The 14,842-nt window shown below is 40.3% G+C and overlaps 1 protein-coding gene across 1 annotated transcript in view; it reads left to right on the plus strand.

Annotated features, from left to right (window-relative positions):
• The window catches only part of pkmyt1 (protein kinase, membrane associated tyrosine/threonine 1), a 66,814-nt gene extending 63,969 nt beyond the window's left edge, over window positions 1-2,845 (plus strand). The window contains exon 7 of the mRNA XM_058793322.1: window positions 1,370-2,845. Within this exon, the coding sequence (XP_058649305.1) occupies window positions 1,370-1,576 (207 nt within the window). The 3' untranslated portion in view covers window positions 1,577-2,845. The remainder of the gene's footprint in view (window positions 1-1,369) is intronic.
• The last annotated feature ends 11,997 nt before the right edge of the window (window positions 2,846-14,842 follow it).

The raw sequence follows: 14,842 nt of genomic DNA on the forward strand, positions 1-14,842 counted from the left end.
TTAGAATGCAAAATTATTATTATTTTTTTTTAATCGAACCTAAATCAGTTTAGGTAAACAGTAATGCTTTGATTGGTGGGCTTTTCTGTACACTGCAGGGTCATGGATGGTGTTATTCACCAGAAATTGTGCTGTCATATTCTACATGTAGTGCAGTCGTTTACAATAATTTATGATGGTTTTCTGATTAATTTAATACAAAATCATTCACATTCCCAGAAATACTTGATTTAGTATCCTTGAGGCTTTTTATGCTGGAACAGTCCTTGAATCTGGTGTTCATAAAAGAGTGGGAACCATGCACTAGAGACCTGCACTTCTGCAGGAGTAATGCGGGACCCGTGGGACCCAACACAACGGGGCGCGGCGCGGGACAACTCTTGATGGGCGAGCGTGGGAGGGAAGAGACTCATGTGTGGGGATGCGGAGAATAAAATGATTTGCAGGACTCTCGCAAAATAGAAATGATCTAAACATAAAATATCTAAAACATATAAATTGTTACTTATCTGTTGCACAAAAGCAAAAAGAACAACTAATATTAAAATTAAAATGATTGACATGCGCAAGCTAGGCAGAGTTTCTATTTATAACACGTGTTTAAAGGGTTGCACAATGTAGCTAATCACAGACTCAGCTGTTGATTTCTGGAACGCAATGGTCAATCAGAGGTGATTAAATTAGAATCCACTCACCGCAGTGCTGAAATTGCGTGCTAACAAATCCTCTCATTTTAACACACGGATTGTAGACATTGTGAAAGATTAATTGTGCATATGTTCATTGTGTTGTAACAGAGCTTTATGAGATCGCGATTAACTGAGATGTCAACTTTTAGTGATAATAAAGGAAATGCTGCACGCATTTTGCCATGCCAAACCATGCACGCAGCAGCCCATGCTTGCTTTTCTGTTAAAATTAACAGTGGTTTGTGAATGTTTATGCTTAGCCTAAATAACAAATATTTTATCGGGAGCATTTAGGGATGTTGTGGAGCTTAGGAGATGTTACAGAACCTTTTCATGTAAATGTCTTCGATGTACTGAAAAAAATGTATATAGATTACTTTTATGCGGGTGGGAGCGGTACAAAACATGAATGTTGCGGGCGGGAGCGGGGCCAGATAAGATATATTTCTGCGGGAGTGAGCTGGCACAGAATCTTGCGGGAGCAGGACTTAAATATCCGTCCCGCGCAGGTCTCTACCATGTCTCTAACAACCACTCAGCAATGCATCACTGTTATCAGTACTATACAGCATGCTAGCAATATGGTGGTGAGTGTTGCACAGTCTAGGCACACTCACATTTTCTTCAGAAAATGTAAAAACAGCTTTCTTCATTCTTGATCTTCTGTTTTCTTTGTACAGAGTCCAGGCACGCATATCTGTTGGCAGTACTTCAACGCCAATGCCAAATGCACACATCAACGCCACAAACACATCATCGCACAGCAAGCACATGCACTCCCCCTCCAGAATCCATTCCAGCAGCAGCTTGAGCCTGATTCATCACAGCTCCCAGCACAGCATCACAGACTCACCCTGCAGCCGAGAGAGAAGCTGGATCACTGCTGAACTGTCTGATAAAAGTAACTTTGAGCCAAAGAACTTGCTTAGCCTCTTTGATGAGGCCACCCTAGAAAGCAAGCCTTGAGTTGTGCATGCAACACTCTTCTCATATAGCCAATGTATAATTTCAAATTTAGTTGCCTTCTGACATTTTTGTAAGATAACTTTCCTTTATTTGCGGAAACATTTAAAGGCATTTAAACCTGATTGGATTATAGTTGTTGTTTTTTGGCTGATGCAAGTGTGTAATAGTTTGCTAAGACCTCAGAAGACTTGAGATACATATCTTTAAGAGAAAAGTATATCCTGTGTAAATTGTACAGAAATTTGGCAACGTGTTTTTCAAAATGTTGGCACTTCTGTCAGTCTAAACCAACTCATTCAATGATTTGAAACTGAATTAAAAAGGATGTATGGAAAAAGCATCAATACACCACTCCTAAGTTACTCTTTGCTATAATAAGTTGTATTAGCATTCATCAGGGGTCCACAACCAGAAGAATACATACACATTTATACCTTGCTGTTTTTGTTCAAAAATAACCAAGTTAGGTGTGCATAAGCTGAACAGTTTCTACAGCTTGATTGATTATACTCATCTGGGCTGATAGTGGCAGCTGACATCTCCTAGTGTTAATCACTGAAGTCTGCAAATCCATGATATGCATAAATCATTGGCCTCTTCAATTCTAACACACTTGTTCCAATTTCTCTGGGGCCTTTTGTTTCAGTGTTGCTTTTTATCTTCCTAGAACATGGACAGGGACATTTTATTTTATAGAGCTTTTTTACATTTCCAATAAAATGCTTACATTTACACAATTTGTAATGTTTATTAAACATGTTAATATATCTTTTATAGCCACCGAAAAAGGCTGAATTGGTTATTTTAAAGATTCAAGTGTGAATATCCTGTGAACAAAATACATTACTTGTTAGTTTGTTTTGCAGATCAAGGGCAATATTTGTATTAACCGGTCTGAATATCTGAATATAATTTAATTTATTTAAAAAAAAATCTTTATAATTTTGCTGAATACTGAAGTCCTACTTAGTTTGTAAGGTTGAATGAAATTGTTTATTCGGTTATCTGTATTTGGTGATGTGATGTTAATGTAGAAGCTAATGAAATAATGTTTTAATTTGGCATCCATTTTGTAGCTTATATTTCCAGATTTTAATTGAAGTGAGTTTCAGGAATATAATTGACCATATGCACTGAGCACTATTTAGAACTTCCGGATAAAGATAAGACAGCTCGTAATTTTCCGGTGAAGCTCATTTTATATGTGCTAGATATAGGTAGAGACTCTCACAGAAACTTCTCCCTCATTCTTATCAGAAACTGAGAAACAAAATAATTGCAACACCATAAATAATGATAGCAGAATTAACATACTGTTTTATGTTATTAAGGTAACACTTTACAATAAGGTTCATTAGTTAACTACATTAGTTAACATGAACTAATAATGAACTGCACTTATACAGCGTTTATTAATCTTTGTTAATGTTAATTTCAACATTTAATAATACATTAAAATCTTGTTAACATTAGGTAATGCACTGTGAACTAACAATGAACATCTGTATTTTTATTAACTAACGTTAGCGAAGATTAGTAAATACAGTAACAAATGTATTGCTCATGGTTAGTTCATGTTAGTTAATACATTAACTAATGTTTAACTAATGAACCTTATTGTAAAGTGTTACCGTTATTAAAGAACATATAAATTTATAAACTACAATTAGATATTGTGAGTGCACACAAATAAACATTTACCTTTACGGTTCCGAATCATGTATTACACTTACCTTTATGAGCAAAAATTACGCCTAGGCTGTTCTTCCACTGTTCTGGATCGAGGCCAATTACTATCGCCACGTGGACCTCCCAGACACCAAGGGACTGAGCTGGAGGGAAGGTAGAGTGTCTGGAGAGTGTCCGGCCCCGATCCAGAACCAACCCGCTGTCAAGCCCTCCTGCCAATCCCAAATCAAGCCCGCCGCCCGCCGAATTTTCCAGAGGGGGCTATATATCCGTAGCCATCATGGCCGGGCCGAGGACCAAGACCAGGGCCACGGAGGCTGCTCCGTCATGGCAACCTGAACTGCCTGCTCCGCCATGGCCCCCCGAACTGCCTGATCCGCCCTGGAGGCCCTTCTTGGCTCCACCTTGTTCCTGTTCTGTACTAGCCTCCAGGGCACCCGCACCTTCCGGGAGGGGGGAGTACTGTCACATGTATGTTCCTGTTTAGTTCCTGTTTGTCCTTATTTGGTTTAGTTCCTGTTCTCATTAGTTAATCATCGTTCATTCTGTTCACCTGTTATGTTTCATTATCCCTTGTGTCTCCACTAGGGGTCGACCGATTATCGGCCTGGCCGATTATCGGCGCCGATATCAAGCATTTTTGTGATTATCGGTATCGGTCATTTTCAAAACCGATGTGCCGATAAAATTAATTTAATTTTGAAACGCGCTATTTGGCTCTGATGCAGCCTGTCAGAACTCACCACTCTGTGGCCTCGAGCAGTCTCCGCCCACCGCGCATCTTATTGGTTGGGAGTCACGAGTCCGACCAATCAATGTGGAAGACTAAGGTACTCTCACACTGAAAGCGCTTGCTACAGTTTCAGTGATCATCGAGCATCAGTTGTCTCTCAAAGGCAGCAGCAGAGCAGACGTTGCTCAAGTTGCAATAAATCACAATCCACTACACTGAAGTTACAAAACACCTCAATATTATCTATTTATGGTTCCCGCGATGGGAAAACGCAGGCGGAATCGCGGAATCCAGTCATATAAAGGGAATTTACTGTATAACGCGGAGTCACGGAGTTCGTCAAAGTTTGGATGAATTAATCAAAAGTAGGTCAGTACACTTAAATCGACTCGCGCTATGGACTAGTATCTGTAAATATTAAGCTGCAAAAAGACTTAAATATGAATTCTGCATGTTCTGCGCGTCTCTGTATATGTGAAAGGCACAGACGCGCGGTTTTGATTATACACACACACACACTGAAGTGCGCGACGCTCGCGGTGTTTTCAGCATCTGCCGTCTCACTAAATGAGGACATAAATACATGAACAACATCCCCAGAACTGCTCTGAGAGTTGCTTCATGAGCATTTGACCGTTTCATTTGAGTAAAACGATCGTCATATATACATAGGCTATACAGAAACTTAAGAGGTCCTCATGGCAACCCGTCAAAATAAAAGTTCGGTTTATCTACTAATACTACAACAACAACAACTTTTGTTTAAAAGAATAATCACACAATACGCTATTTGTTCCATGTTTTAATTTTAATGGTAAACCCATTTGTTTGCCAAAAAATTTAGTTTTACACTCATTTGATTAAAGGATAACTGAAATTAATGTTTTATGGCTTCATTTGCACTGCACTGTAAATTAAAACTACTCGAAATTACTGTCACACAGGTCAAGATTAGGACAACATAAATTGTGACATTTCAATAGGCTATTGAACCAAGTCTGCCTATAACAGGCTATTAGTGTTATAGTTTAATTAAAATAGTTGCAGTCTTCTTCACAATTTCTATAATGGATCTATGAAAACAATTAAATTATTTACACTTATTATATTATAATTATGAGAGGTTATGCTATTACACATACATTTCTAACATGTAAATTATTGAAGCCAAATACTTACATTTCCCCAAGCTGTTTAGCTGTAGTACAGTATTCATAGGCTTAATCATGAAGCATGCAGTGGCCCCACTTTTAACTCTCTTTATATTACCCTTATTGTTGATGGATGCATGGAGGATGACAAGAGTAAGAAGTGCAATCAGCACCAGGGAAGGCAGTTTTTGTCAGAGCCCTTGTTATTCTTAATTTTGACATTAATTTTAATTTTTACATCAGACATAATATATCGGTTAAAAATATCGGTTATCGGTCCACTTGGTCCGTAATAATCGGTATCGGCATCGGCCCTGAAAAACACATATCGGTCGACCCCTAGTCTCCACTCCATTTAAGCCCTGTGTTCTCCTGGTTTCCTTTGTCTCGGATTAATGTTTTTTAGAATGGTCTAAGTGTGTTGATGTTGTGTGCAGGTCTCTACTTAGATCACTGACAAGCTACACAATATTGCGTTCATAATTCGAAGGCGATTAATCTGCGATAATGAATGCAATATTGCGTAGCTTGTCAGTGATCCACGGCTCTGTGTATTAAATGCTTCATTTGAAAGCAGGTGATGGAAATTTACGACTAATCACGGAACCGGCTTTACTGACAAGATGCACATGATCATCGCGTTCAATAATGTTTGTTCTATGTCTTGCAATACCAAAATTTAAATTATTCAATATATATCCATAGAACACACATCACAACATACAATATACTTCAGTAGATGGGTTAAATAATCAATCAATCAATCAATCAATCAATACATGTGTCCACTTGTTCAATACTTTTTGTTGGAGGTCATAAGCTGGCTGTCAGACATTCTTGGGCTCAGCATCCCAGTTTGTCCTTGTCTAAATTACATACACTCAAAAAAATATTTAGGCCCAATTCTTAAGATTTATGTATTTAAAACTTCCATCCATTTTGATTACATAATTTTAACTTAAACTAATAAACTTTGATGCAAATTTGCCAACCATATTTAAATGAAACAAGTAATAAGATTTATGTAGTAGTACCAATAAATCCAATTTGTTTTAAATGCATAAGAAACATGTATATGTAGTATTAGGCAATAAACCCAATGTACTTAAAATGCATCACATTTACATATTTTTTATCAATAAACCCAACATATTTCATATATTTAGTGCTACCCCACCCAGACACACTGTGCTACAACAAAATCTAACTACAACACACACAAAAAAGAACAGCAAGACCACCCTGTTACTGTCACGAATCCAGTCTGCACTTCCATTCACCCTCCACCAGAGGTCACTAGCTCACCACATGGACTTCACACCATACATAACACTGGACTTCATTTCCCATCATCCAACACTGATCACAGCTGTCACCAATCACTCATTGCACTAATCACACGCACACCTGATCCCACGCACACACTGATCACACACCTTATATAACCCTGGACTTTGTTTCCCTCGTTGCCGAGTATTGTATGCGTTTACTGCTCCCCTAGCCATAGCTACTCTACAGAGCCCTTGTCTGTACCCTAGTCTTGCATTACCTGTACCCTAGTCTTGCATTACCTGTACCCTAGTCTTGCATTACCTGTACCCTAGTCTTGCATTACCTGTTCACCTGTGTTTATTTCTACCCGTGTTTCTTGGATTAACCCTTTCTGTGCCATTCCGTGTTTCTTTTTAGTTCCTGTATTGTTCTGCGTTTTTCAGTCCCCTAGTGTTAGCTGCGATACGGAACTTTTGTTGTTTTCTAGTCTGTGTTCCTAGTGTTTACCCCTGTCTCCCTGTTCGGACTCTGATTTTTTTCCCTTGCCTGGATTATCGCTCTTGTACCTGGATTATCTCTCTGCCTAACCCCTTCGGATACTGTTCGCTGTCTACCGACCTTTGCTTGCCCTAGGATTACTCTTTGTCTTGTCCCTGCCATACCTGTTTGCCATTGCTCGACACTGCCTGTATTTATGACCATGCCTGTAAATAAAAGCTTGCACTTGGATCCGCACGTCTCACGTCTCGTCAGCCCTGTTACAGTTACATTAGATTAGATTAGATTAGATTCAACTTTATTGTCATTACACAAGTACAGGTACAGGGCAACGAAATGCAGTTTAGGTCTAACCAGAAGTGCAATAGTAGCAAGTGCAGTATATACAATGGTTGAATAAGTGCAGGACAAGGATATGTACTGAGTATATGTATAAATATATATAGAAAGATGGTTATTAATATAAACAGAGTTTACAGGTGAATATGTGTAGTGAATAAATATACAGAAATTACAGGTGAATATGTATAGTGAATAAATATACAGAATTTACAGGTGAATATGTATAGTGAATAAATATACAGAATTTACAGGTGAATATGTATAGTGAATAAATATACAGATGGCTATTACTATAAGCAGAATTTACAGGTGATATGTACTATCAATATAATATATATACAGATGACTATTACTATAAACAAGGTGTAAAAGTGCAGTGGAAGTGATTGCGTATTACAATTAGACATACGGTGCAAAATGTTAATGTAAGCATTGATAATGTAACAACAGTCGGCAGTGCAAATGAGCATAATCCAATTTAGGTATGGTAGTGCAAGATACAAAAGTAAACAGTTGTTACTGTAATAAAATTTACATTCAGTAGTGCAAATAAGGCAGATGTGAGGTAGGAGAGAAGAGTTAATAATATATGAGGGAGTGGATCAACGGGGGTTAGAGTTCAGTAAAGAGACAGCTCTGGGGAAGAAACTGTTCTTTAGTCTGCTGGTCCTGGTCCGGAGGCACCTGAAACGCCTGCCGGAGGGCAGGAGAGAAAACAGTCTGTGGGCTGGGTGAGAGGAGTCCTTAAGGATGCTGCGAGCTCGATGCAGACAGCGTTTCCTCTGGATGTGTTCGATGGCAGGTAGTGGAGTCCCTGTGATGCGCTGGGCAGTTTTCACCACCGCTGCAGTGCCTTGCGCTCCGCAACAGAGCAGCTCCCATACCATACTGTGACACAGTTGGTCAGGATGCTTTCTATTGCGCAGCGATAGAAGTTCACCAGGATAGCAGAGGAGAGCTGATTCTTCCTCAGTGTCCTCAGAAAGAAGAGGCGCTGGTGAGCCTTCTTGACCAGGCTGGAGGTGTTGGTTTTCCACAACATGTCCGCCGAGATGTGGATCCCCAGGAACTTGAAACTGGAGACACGCTCAACAGCCATTCCATTGATGTGGATGGTGTCGTGTGTGCCTCTTGACTCGTTCCTGAAGTCCACGATGAGCTCCTTCGTTTTGGTGGTGTTGAGGAGCAGGTTATTTTCAGTGCACCATGTGGCCAGGTGCTGGATCTCCTCCCTATAGGCAGTCTCATCGTTGTTACTGATGAGGCCAATCACCGTGGTGTCGTCTGCAAACTTGACGATGGAATTAGATCCATACACAGGCTTGCAGTCGGAGGTGAAGAGGGAGTAGAGAAACGGGCTTAGCACACAGCCCTGTGGTACACCAGTGTTAAGTGTGATGGATGTGGAGCAGGTGAATCCTGATCGAACATTCTGGGGTCTGTTGGTCAGGAAGTCCAAAATCCAGTTACACATTGAGGTATTGATGCCCAGGTCTCCAAGTTTGGCTATTAACTTGGTTGGGATGACAGTGTTGAATGCTGAGCTGAAGTCAACAAACAGCATACGTGCATAAGTGTTCTTATTGTCCAGGTGAGTGAGCACAGAGTGCAGTGCCATGGAAACTGCGTCCTCTGTGCTCCTATTGCTACGGTAGGCAAACTGGTGTGAGTCCAATGTGGATGGTAGAGAGTCTTTTAGGTGTTCCAGGACCAGCCGCTCAAAGCACTTCATGACGATGGGTGTGAGTGCTACAGGGCGGTAGTCATTAGGGCACCTCGGACTAGAGTGTTTTGGCACTGGCACAATGGAAGTGCATTTAAAGCATGTTGGTACGGCTGCTTGGGCAAGAGACAGGTTGAAAATGTCTGTAAAACCCCAGCGAGCTGCTCCGCACATGCCCTGAGAACACGACCAGGGATGTTGTCTGGTCCAGCAGCCTTGTGCGCGCTGATCCGGCTCAGTTCCTTGCAGACATCTGTGGAGGAGAGTATGATTGGTGGGTGGTCATCTGAGGGATTGAGCTTGGTGGCAGTTTCTCTGTTGTCTCTTTCAAAGCGAGCATAAAAGTAATTTAGCTCGTTCAGGAAGTTGACATCAGTGGCTGCGGGGGTGGAGTGGGTGGGTTTGTAGTCACTGATGGCCTGAATGCCCTGCCACATGCGTCGAGGGTCAGAGTTGGAAAAGTGTCCCTCTATCTTTAGCTTGTAGCAGTGCTTGGCCTTTTGATGCCCCTCTTCAGGTTTGCTCTGGATGTGCTGTAGGCTTGTGCATCTCCTGATCTGAAGGCAGTGTTGCGTGACTTCAACAGGAGTCGCACTTCCTTGTTCATCCAAGGCTTCTGATTTGGATATGTGGTGATCTGTTTCTGGGTTGTAACACTGTCAATGGTGATATTGATATGATCCAATACAGAGGAGGTGTAAGAGTCAATGTCTGTGTGAGCGCCACTGGTGGCTTGAGAAGCAAACATACTCCAGTCTGTGTGTAGAAACCTTTCCTGGAGTGTGGAATCTGCCCCCGCAGGCCACACCTTGATGGTCTTCACTGATCAGGAACGAACAGGCCCGAGATGAGTAAGAAAAATACCGCAAAATTGCAAAATCTGGAGAGACCCAGAGCCTCGCGATGTACTCGCGCCGCCATCTTGAGTGTATAATACATTATATAAATGTATTAATGCTTCAAAGCATTTGGCTATATATGAGCTAGCAAAACATACTACACAGTGTTCATACACTTGTGTGCAACAACAAAAAACAAAAAGTGCCTTCATATTTACATGCACATTAAGGTTAAACACTATTTTCAAACAATCTTAACAGAAAAAATAACCATTTTTAACAGAGTGGAGAAATAAGATCAGTTTCCTCAAGAACTGTGCAAATTTGAGTTAGACAGCTACATGAGGTAAAGCGATGATAACGTACTGCTTATGTTGCAGAAACATTTAAGAAAAATCTGTGACATGCAATAATTTAGAACAATAGGATAATGGTCAGAAAAAATGGCATAAGGCTCAGGGGTTGAGTGGCTCTGCACCACCACACTTTCCATGCATATTTAATTACATGTTAGGAGCACATGAGTACAAAAGGAACATTCTACATCTACATTTTAAACTTTTAACACTTAAATTGACTCAAGTACAAGAATTTGACATCGCAGAAATGACATCTCAATTGTTCTTTGGTGACAGCTTGGTTGTATCCAGGATTTTCTTCAAACGTGCACTTGAGCTCCATTGCATAGCTTCAGTTAAGCACATAAATCAGTATCAAACACCCAAGAGTGACATTGCAGAACTTCCACAGCAACATCCGTAGGTTGATCTCCAGGACCAACACCAGCACCCTCTGAACGAAAGATGTGCATGCCCACTGTTGACTCAGCCATGCACTTTCACAGCCCTGGAGGACAAACAAAGAGAATGAGTAGTGTTCCAATGCCAGTCACAGTGTCATATTCAGAAATTTTAAGCACACATTATTTACAAACTGACATTTTGGATATGTAGACTCATTTAAATGTACACTGCTGGTCAAAAAGAAAGTAACCATTTGGATTTAAATAAGCAAATACGGAAGAGTCTAGAATTGGATGATTATTACAGTGATTTTTATGTTTCCGGCTTCTTGTATGTTTGGCAATAATTCTTTTAACCCAAATTGATGCTGTCACGGATCAGCCAGGCTCATTCACCTCCCAATCACAACACACTCCATCTCCTGAGTATTAATGGCACGCACCTGCACATTATCAGCACCCTCATCAGCCAGCATATAAAAGCACACACCTCACACCAGCTCAATGTCTGATCTCGTTTTGTTTGAAGTGGACTGGTACTACTACAGCTAGTAACCTGTTTACTTACCTTGATATTCTACTTACCTTCGGTCTCATCTCCAGAGTGTTCCTCCCAGCTCTATTCTATCGTCTGTGTTTCCCAGGATCTCCATGAGTGTGTCTCTGTCGTCCAGGACTGTGAGGTGTGTGCTCCGTTCCCTGTATCCACGAGTTCCTGTGAAAGCAAGCGTACAGGTGCATCTCAATGAATTAGAATGTTGTGGAAAAGTTCACTTATTTCAGTAATTCAACTCAAATTGTGAAACTTGTGTATTAAATAAATTAAATGCAAACAGACTTTAGTAATTTAAGTTTTTAGTTATTTTAATTGTGGTGATTTTGGCTCACATTTAACAAAAACCCACCAATTCACTCTCAACAAATTAGAATACTTCATAAGACGAATAAAAAAAAAAAAAAAAAAATAAAGAAACTTCTAGTGAATTGTTGGCCTTCTGGAAAGTATGTTCATTTACTGTATATGTACTCAATACATGGTAGGGGCTCCCTTTGCTTTAATCACTGCCTCAATTCGGCGTGGCATGGAGGTGATCGGTTTGTGGCACTGCTGAGGTGGTATGGAAGCCCAGGTTTCTTTGGCAGTGCAGCTCATCTGCAATTTTTTTTTTTTTTTTTTTTTTTTTTGGTCTCTTGTTTCTCATTTTCCTCTTGACAATACCCCATAGGGGTTCAGGTCTGGTGAGTTTGCTGGCCAGTCAAGCACACCAACACAATGGCCATTTAAAGGGGTGGTTTACTGCTTTTTTTCTTAGCTTGATTGCGTTTATGGGGTGCAATATAACATGTCTTCGTGTTTCGTTTGTTAAAAAACGCCTTATTTTTCATATATTTCACCTTTATTGTAAGCCGCTTTCTCCTCTGTCATTTGAACGACCAGTTGACTTCCTGATTCTCTGAAACCACTCCCTCAGAAACAGGCAGTGGGCTCAGATTGGTCAGTTGGGCCGGTGTGTTGTGATTGGCTAAACTGCGTACTGCACATAAAATAATAAGTTTTATTTATATAGCGCCTTTCCAGCGCTCAAGGACACTTTACAATAAACACCAGAAATGGGAGGAAAACATCGAACAATAAACAAAGAAAACAACATAAGAAATCCAAAGAGTAATATACAACATAAAACAAAGTAAACATAAGTTAACTAAGAAAGATAACATTCTGAAAACAAGTGAGTTTTGAGCAGCGATTTGAATTCAGACAGGCTATTGGCAAGACCGAGTGATTTGGGTAGAGAGTTCCATAATTTAGGGGCAACAACACTGAACGATCTGCCCCCCATGGAAGAGAGGCGATATCGAGGGATGGTGAGAAGGCGAGAATCTGAGGACCGCAATGAACGTGGTGGAGAATAGGGGTGGAGCAGATTGCAGAGATAGTAAGGGGCCAGACCATTCAAGGCTTTAAAAGTAAGCAGGATAATTTTAAACTTGATGCGATAGGCCACTGGTAGCCAGTGCAGATCAGCTAGAATAGGGGTGATGTGGGCTGAACGCTTGGTGCGAGTGAGAATACGAGCGGCTGAGTTTTGAATATACTGTAATCTAGCAATAGTGGTAGCTGGCAAGCCAATGAAGAGGCCATTACAGTAATCGAGACGAGATGAGACAAAAGCGTGAATGAGAGTTTCTGCATCTTTGGTACTTATGAAAGGACTGAGCTGGACAATTCGTCGTAAGTGGAAAAAATGCCAATTTAGAGAGAGCGTTAATGATACTGAAATGAAAGAGATGGGTCAAACATAACACCGAGATTTCTAACGATACTAGATGGAGTGATTAGAGTGCCAGTAATATCACAAGTAAAGTCAGCGGGAACTTTGGTGGTAAGTGCTGGAGTACCAATGATGATGATCTCGGTTTTTTCCATATTTAGTTTCAGAAAATTAGAGTTAAGCCAAGTTTTAATATCCTGCACGCAAACAGAAATTTTGTCGATTTGGGTGGATAGGGAAGGCCTGCATGACGTGCAAATTTGAGTTAGACAGCTACATGAGGTAAAGCGATGATAACGTACTGCTTATGTTGCAGAAACATTTAAGAAAAATCTGTGACATGCAATAATTTAGAACAATAGGATAATGGTCAGAAAAAATGGCATAAGGCTCAGGGGTTGAGTGGCTCTGCACCACCACACTTTCCATGCATATTTAATTACATGTTAGGAGCACATGAGTACAAAAGGAACATTCTACATCTACATTTTAAACTTTTAACACTTAAATTGACTCAAGTACAAGAATTTGACATCGCAGAAATGACATCTCAATTGTTCTTTGGTGACAGCTTGGTTGTATCCAGGATTTTCTTCAAACGTGCACTTGAGCTCCATTGCATAGCTTCAGTTAAGCACATAAATCAGTATCAAACACCCAAGAGTGACATTGCAGAACTTCCACAGCAACATCCGTAGGTTGATCTCCAGGACCAACACCAGCACCCTCTGAACGAAAGATGTGCATGCCCACTGTTGACTCAGCCATGCACTTTCACAGCCCTGGAGGACAAACAAAGAGAATGAGTAGTGTTCCAATGCCAGTCACAGTGTCATATTCAGAAATTTTAAGCACACATTATTTACAAACTGACATTTTGGATATGTAGACTCATTTAAATGTACACTGCTGGTCAAAAAGAAAGTAACCATTTGGATTTAAATAAGCAAATACGGAAGAGTCTAGAATTGGATGATTATTACAGTGATTTTTATGTTTCCGGCTTCTTGTATGTTTGGCAATAATTCTTTTAACCCAAATTGATGCTGTCACGGATCAGCCAGGCTCATTCACCTCCCAATCACAACACACTCCATCTCCTGAGTATTAATGGCACGCACCTGCACATTATCAGCACCCTCATCAGCCAGCATATAAAAGCACACACCTCACACCAGCTCAATGTCTGATCTCGTTTTGTTTGAAGTGGACTGGTACTACTACAGCTAGTAACCTGTTTACTTACCTTGATATTCTACTTACCTTCGGTCTCATCTCCAGAGTGTTCCTCCCAGCTCTATTCTATCGTCTGTGTTTCCCAGGATCTCCATGAGTGTGTCTCTGTCGTCCAGGACTGTGAGGTGTGTGCTCCGTTCCCTGTATCCACGAGTTCCTGTGAAAGCAAGCGTACAGGTGCATCTCAATGAATTAGAATGTTGTGGAAAAGTTCACTTATTTCAGTAATTCAACTCAAATTGTGAAACTTGTGTATTAAATAAATTAAATGCAAACAGACTTTAGTAATTTAAGTTTTTAGTTATTTTAATTGTGGTGATTTTGGCTCACATTTAACAAAAACCCACCAATTCACTCTCAACAAATTAGAATACTTCATAAGACGAATAAAAAAATAAAAAAAAAATAAAGAAACTTCTAGTGAATTGTTGGCCTTCTGGAAAGTATGTTCATTTACTGTATATGTACTCAATACATGGTAGGGGCTCCCTTTGCTTTAATCACTGCCTCAATTCGGCGTGGCATGGAGGTGATCGGTTTGTGGCACTGCTGAGGTGGTATGGAAGCCCAGGTTTCTTTGGCAGTGCAGCTCATCTGCAATTTTTTTTTTTTTTTTTTTTTTTTTGGTCTCTTGTTTCTCATTTTCCTCTTGACAATACCCCATAGGGGTTCAGGTCTGGTGAGTTTGC

This window comes from Onychostoma macrolepis, chromosome 12 (genome assembly GCF_012432095.1).
Source record: "Onychostoma macrolepis isolate SWU-2019 chromosome 12, ASM1243209v1, whole genome shotgun sequence".
In the NCBI taxonomy this organism is placed as follows: Eukaryota; Metazoa; Chordata; class Actinopteri; order Cypriniformes; family Cyprinidae; genus Onychostoma; species Onychostoma macrolepis.